The sequence below is a fragment of the Triticum dicoccoides genome, chromosome 2A (genome assembly GCF_002162155.2).
Source record: "Triticum dicoccoides isolate Atlit2015 ecotype Zavitan chromosome 2A, WEW_v2.0, whole genome shotgun sequence".
In the NCBI taxonomy this organism is placed as follows: Eukaryota; Viridiplantae; Streptophyta; class Magnoliopsida; order Poales; family Poaceae; genus Triticum; species Triticum dicoccoides.
The window spans coordinates 116,115,843-116,122,466 of NC_041382.1; the positions used below are offsets into that span (position 1 = coordinate 116,115,843).

The window sequence follows — 6,624 nt, forward strand, 5'->3', positions numbered from 1 at the left end:
TTATTCAGAAAATGACCTAGGTTCAAACCATGTTCGAAATTTTCAAAAACGGTATTTTAAAAAATGTTCCGCTTTCAAATTTTGTTCACAAATTATAAATTTGTTCATGATTTTTCAAAATTTATTCAGGTTCTTGGAAGCTTTTCGAATTTTTGAATATTTACAATTTATGATCATTTTAAAATTTCATGAACAATTTTTTAATCCATGAACTTTTTTGAATTTATGACCTTTTTAAAATTCATGAGTTCTTTTTGAATTTGTCGACTTTTTAAAATTAATAAATAATTTTCAAATTAGTGAAAACGTAGAAGGAAAATCGAAACATTTTTTTGAGGAAAAAACAAGACGTGAATGACCAGGTGAGCAACAGCTAGCGAGTGAGGCGGCTCAATGGGCCGGCCCACCATGTCAGCGGTCAAGTGGGGGGTGTACGCGACACGAGCCATATTGCTTGCAGTGAGCAATACCTAGCAGCGCCCGGATCGATCACATGCGGGCGAGCTCGTTGGGGCCTCACCGATGCGCCGACTCCATTCTCTAGGGAGGGGCAAAACTGAAGCGTCATTGTGGCTGTTCGGTGAAGCGGCTGAGTGAAGCTAATCCACCAGGGGGAAAAGTCAATCATCGGTTGGTGGAAGCATTCATGGTTGCTAATGTGCGCCACTTTCCAGCGGCAATTAATGGAGGTATGTGTTTCAATTTCTAAAAACTGAGTTGCTTTTGTATATATACTCCGTCGTCACGAGCAGGCTAGCAGCACAGAAGGAGACAGAAAGAGAGATGCAACAATGAGCGTCGGGCCTCACCTCTATGGCGACAGAGTAAAACTAGGTGCACCTTCGCCGCTATTATCTTCAATCGTAGCCCATCTGATCTCGTTCTCTGCCTCCAGCTCGCCTGGCAACGGAGAATTCGTTGACGTGTCTGTGTCTCGATTTGCCTCCGGAGATGCTTTTCCTCCCATCTGTAACACCCCCAGTGTCAAGCTACAGTATTCCCCTACTAATGATGCCAAGTCATCACTGTTATTGTTGCTAATCTCACGTTGATTCAAAACCAATTCAAATTCAATTTTAAAATAAAGTCAAAAATTCAAATTTGCCAAACATGAAAATTAAAATGTTCAAAGTGTGGAAAATAATCACTGAGTAATTCTCATATTGTAACCAACCTCTTCTGAATTTCCAAAATGCCCATGGGAATTAACTCAGTGCTCCAGCAGCATTTAATTTGGCCTTTTCAATTTCTAAAATTAATTAGGCAACTCCTTTTGGCCCCAAACTTTTTGTGCCATCTAATATTGTTGTGCTTGATTTATGTGCAAAGTTTTACAAGTAATAAAGCTCATTTGGTAGCTAGAATAAATAGAAAACAGTAGCAGGAATGTAAAACAATAAAAAAATAGAAAATGAATAAAGCCTATTATGCCACTGGGCCATAAGTGGCCTCAGCACACAAGGCCCAGCCCACCAAGAGCCATCCTCCTCCATGTTCACAGCAGGAGGTCGTGGCACACATCCGACCACCATGGCCGCGGCTGTGGATGCGTGTTGGACATCCTGCGGCTTACCCCGGCGCCTACTTGACGCCCCGAGCTCTCCTCTCTCTCCCTGGTAACCCTAGTCCCCCAAATCCCCTCTCCTCACTCATATCCGACGACCTGGAAGAGGCCAAACTCGCGGTCGTCGTCATCGTCGTCGATCCCGCGGCCACCGGCCTCCATTCGTCGCGCCAAGACGTCGAGGATCTCCGCCATCGTCGTCTCCGTCGCCCTCGCCTTTCGGTTGGAGCTCGGAAGGACTGCTGCCTCGCCATCGCACGGTCTTCTCCGCACGGCTGCCGCATCTCGTCGACGAGCGCGGCGCGTCCAGCCACCCCTGCACCTTCCAACCATGTCCATGAGCTCCACCGTGAGTTCCTCTCCCGACCCCCCCTTTTCCCCTGCTCGATCCGCGCCGTAGCCGTCGTCCCCGAGCTCATCTTGGCCGTGGCCGTGGACCTGCTCCTGCGCGTGCCTGCCCGCGCCTAGCCCCGCGTCCCGCGGCGCCCCTGGCTGCGCGCTTGTGCGCCTCACCCACGCCCCGCGTCTATCCCGTACACGCGCGCCCGTGCGTTGTTGCTCGTGTTGCTTGCCCGCTGTTTGCCGCTCCACTGATGCTAGTTGCCGCTGCTGCTTTAGCTTCTTGCTGCTCTTGCACTGCTACTGCTCTTGCTTGCTGCACCGCTGCTACTTTGCTAGCGTTGCTTGCTAGCGCCGCTTGCTGCTGCTCTGTATTGCTACTACTCGCTGCTTCTCCATGGCCGTGTGTGTGCGTGCTCTGTGTGTGATGTGTGCTATGCTGCGTCCTGTGTGTGTGCCTATGGCCGGTTGGGTCTCTGGATGAGACGTGGCACTGTTTAGATTAGTAGCTAGCTTTTTTAATTTCACATCGAGTAACCCCCTGGACTGCCCTAAACAGTGGCTAAACAACTTCTAACAGGAGCAAAAATATTATTGGGAGGTAGTACACTTGACAAGGCTCAAATGTTTCAACTGACCAAATCCTTTCGATGCGTGGATTAATTTCTATGAAAATTACAAAGTTCTATGTTTTGTTAAAAAAAACCGAAAACTGCTTTATTTTCATACCTATTTTAGAGCTGTTGATGATCAGGCAAATGACCTCTAATATGGATGGAAGTGATACTAACATGTAGATCACAGAGAAGTGCTCACAACTGATATAAGGCACAAAATCATAGGATGTATAGAACAATAGCTATAGTCTCCAGAAAACAGCTAAGTGATGTTTTAAACTTTCGAATTCTCAGACTTAGTAGAATTTCAGGGATTTTGAGGATATTGTTAAATCTTTGAAAAATCATAGAAAATTAACCGTAGCTTGGATCGAAAAACTTTATATACGAAAGTTGCTCAGAACGACGAGACGAACCAGAATACGCAGCCCGTTTGTCTGCCACGCATCCCTAGCATAGCAAACACGCAACTTTCCCCTTCCGTTTTATCTGTCCGAAAGCGCGAAACACCGGGGATATTTTCCCGGATGTCCCCCCCCTTCACCGGTACCACCACTTACCGCATTAGGGCACCCCCCCAGCACCGATACTTGTCATGTTATGCATCGCTATGCATCTGTTTGCTTAATATTTATTGCTTCTTCCCCCTCTTCTCTTTGATAGACTACGAGACCGACGCCGCTGCTACCCAGTACGACTACGGTGTTGACGACCCCTCTCTCTTGCCAGAGCAACCAGGCAAGTAAACCCCCCTTGAGCATTTCGATATCGCCCATTTCTTTCCCTCTCATTCTTGCATTAGAACTGCTACTGCTTTATGTATGATCCTACTCTGATGCATAGCCTGTTGTTGTTACCTGCTTTCATACCTTACCTGCTTATCCTAAACTACTTAGTATAGGTTGGTTAGTGATCCATCAGTGACCCCCACCTTGTCCCAGTTGCCCCGCTTTATGTTCGATGACTCGATCATCGTGATCGACGTCCAAGCCCCGACACCGCACATCACCCCCCCCCCTAGTTGGACAACTCTGCAGAGTTACCGTCGAGTGCCGAGGGTGGAACCTCTTACATCACTTCTGATGAGATCTCTATAGTGTAGCTATATGGTAGAGGTCATCGAGTGTGATTTCCTCCTTAAACACTTCCGTTACCGCTCTGTCGTGCAACCCCTCAAGTGTGAACCTCGAGGGTGGTTCCTCTTACGTTCACCTTGATGATAACATCGAGTTGGATTCACTGGGGGTGATTCCTCGGGTTTTCCCCTTGGTGTTAGACACACAGTTACTATGGTTACTATGACTTTGCACTGAGCCATGTTACTAAAGACGGGTCGACCCTGAGGGGTACACGCGCGAGCTTAATTGCGAGTGATGTGGAGACGGGTTGACCTGGAGGGTGCCCGCGAGATAATTACGAGGCGTGGCCGGGCATTCCTAGCCCTTGCCGCAAGTCCTCGAGACGGGGCAATGGGGTCACATCTTTCGTGAGTCTCTGCTTGTTACCACGCGTTCCTAATCCACTACAATTTGGATATTTGATCTGAGGGGCCTCTGGCCTGATAGCACTAACCATCACGTGGGCATAGTATGGGCGTTCTGCGTCGTATGCATCAGCCGAAGCTTAATAGACATCAGCGACTGAGCGGCGCGCACCGGGTTGGACTGGTAAGCACCTTCCTTTTTGAAGGAGGTAGCTAGGTCTGCTCACCGGCCGCCCTCGCAACGTGCAGGAGTTCCCGGGGAGATGGCCCATGACCCCTGGGGGCATAGGTTTAGTCCGGCGTGCTGGCCTCTCTATTAAGCCTAGATCGGGTTGCGGTGTATTGTTTGGCCGAGGCCGGGCATGACCCAGGAAAGTGTGTCCGGCCGGAGTTAATCGAGCATGGTGGGTAAGTTGGTGCACCCCTGTAGGGAAGAAAACATCTATCGATAGCCTGTCCTACGGTAACCGACACTTGGAGTTGTATCCCGATAGATACAACTAGAACTAGATACTTGTGATGAGAAATGGATTGTGATGAGAAACAGATGGTGATGAGAATTGGATTATGATTGGAACTGGATAGTATGGCTCTGGGATTGCTTTCTCGGAGGGAGTCGAGAAAGGATCTCTGGCCGAGATTGATAACACCTCTACTACTTTACTTTATGCTACTCTACTCCCTCCTGTTGCTGCAAGATGGTGGATTCCAGAAGATGCTAGTCTTCGATAGGCTAGGCCTTCCCCTTCTCTTCTGGCATTCTGCAGTTCAGTCCACATATACTACCCCTTTTCATTAACACCGATGCATATGTAGTGTAGATCCTTGCTTGCGAGTACTTTGGATGAGTACTCACGGTTGCTTTGCTCCCCCTTTTCCCCCTTTTCCATTCTTCTCGGATGTCGCAACCAGATGGTGGAGCCCAGGATCCAGACGCGACCTTCGACGACAACTGCTACTACACTGAGGGTGCCTACTACTACATGGAGGCTGCCGACGACCAGGAGTAGTTAGGAGGCTCCCAGGCAGGAGGCCTTGCCTTTTCGATCGATGTTGCTTTTGTGTTAGCCTTCTTAAGGCAAAAACTTGTCTAACGTATGTCTGTACTCAGATATTGTTGCTTCCACTGACTCTTGTGTATTCGAGCTTATGTATTCGAGCCCTCGAGGCCCCTGGCTTGTAATATAAAGCTTATATTATTTTAATTTGTGTCTAGAGTTGTGTTGTGATATCTTCCCATGAGTCCTTGATCTTGATCGTATACATTTGCGTGTATGATTAGTGTACGATTGAATCGAGGGCGTCACAAGTTGGTATCAGAGCCGACTGCCTTTAGGTAGCCCCCTTTCCAACTCCTTGGCTGAAGTCGAGTCTAGTTAGTGAAAAACTTTTACTAACATGGATGTGTGCCTTACGGGCCCATGTTGCCATTTGGGTGGTATTAGGATCTTTTATTCCTCGTCTATACTCTGGGACTCTGATCTCTCTTATATTCGGGTTAAATGGTTTTTACTAACTTGAGCATTAGGATCTCGTGATCACATCCGCCCAGAGAGCCCCTTATTTCAGATGATCGCCTGCTGCATCAGAAGATTCCGAAGATACTCTACGATATTCTCTCGAGACTTTGTGCCTGTTGCCTTTGCAATTCCCTACCACCGAAATATCCTTATGGATAGCTACACACACTTGCCAATTTTACATCCTAACCCATTGATCTTGTTATTACAAGATGCCCTGAACTGCTCTCCGTTGTTCCGAGAATCCCTTGAGCTTACTGCGTTGCAGTTCCTTGTCACCTGAATACCCCTTCGGATAACTTTGTGCACCTATCAAGTACCCGCTAATCCTCAGTTGATTTATGTACTTCACAAAAGCCTTTGTAATACCATTCATTCTTGTGAAAATCCTCAACAGCCTTTTGTTCTTGAATTTCTTGCTTGCTTGCATTATGGTTAATACCATAAGTCTAGTAATCTTATTGTCATCCGTTGTCCCTATCATTTTGAGTCCATTGATACAATATGTTGCGAATGATCGCAATCCTCAGTCAGATCCTAGAATTCATCCTTCCGGCTCAGACGTCATTTTAACATGTGTTGAATCTCGATCAATCAAATCGCCATCGATTGTACCTCTAAGGCTATTCTACCTATCCATCCCTAATCAGAGAATTGCTTCTGATCCCTTGTCTTGGAATTCATAATTTCTTTGCAATTGAGCTCTCAGTTAGTCAGTTGTTTCTATAATCTGATCTCCTTGCATTCTTTCTTCCTCTGGTTGAATATTGATGTTCACATCAGATCCACATTGTGGACCACCAGACCCCTTTTACGGATTTTATCCAACAACATTCTTCATATTCAATAAGCTTGTGAGCCTTTCCTCGGATACATAATGCTTTTGGTAAATTGTATCCTCCACTTTCTCAAGCATGCTCTACTACTGAGCGTGTGTTACTTATTCTCAAAATTTATGATATATGTTCCTAAGATGCCCCGATGGGTTGAACCTATGCCTTCCCTAATCTGTGTGAACTCGAGAGTTACGCGGATTATACTCTACTGGCTTTTCGTCAGATAAAAGTTCAATACTACAGCTTCATCAAGAGCGAGAAGTAA

The 6,624-nt window shown here is 46.8% G+C and overlaps 1 protein-coding gene across 2 annotated transcripts; it reads left to right on the forward strand.

Annotated features, from left to right (window-relative positions):
• Positions 1-1,541: 1,541 nt before the first annotated feature.
• On the forward strand, positions 1,542-5,089 carry LOC119359140. 2 transcript variants are annotated; one of them, XM_037625459.1, is made up of 3 exons: positions 1,542-1,913; positions 3,184-3,258; positions 4,916-5,089. In XM_037625459.1, the coding sequence occupies exons 1-3, from the start codon at positions 1,547-1,549 to the stop codon at positions 5,011-5,013; spliced, it is 540 nt and encodes a 179-aa protein (XP_037481356.1). In that variant the 5' UTR covers positions 1,542-1,546; the 3' UTR covers positions 5,014-5,089. The 2 variants fall into 2 exon arrangements, with proteins under 2 accessions (XP_037481356.1, XP_037481357.1); XM_037625460.1 differs by lacking the exon at positions 3,184-3,258.
• Positions 5,090-6,624: the final 1,535 nt, after the last annotated feature.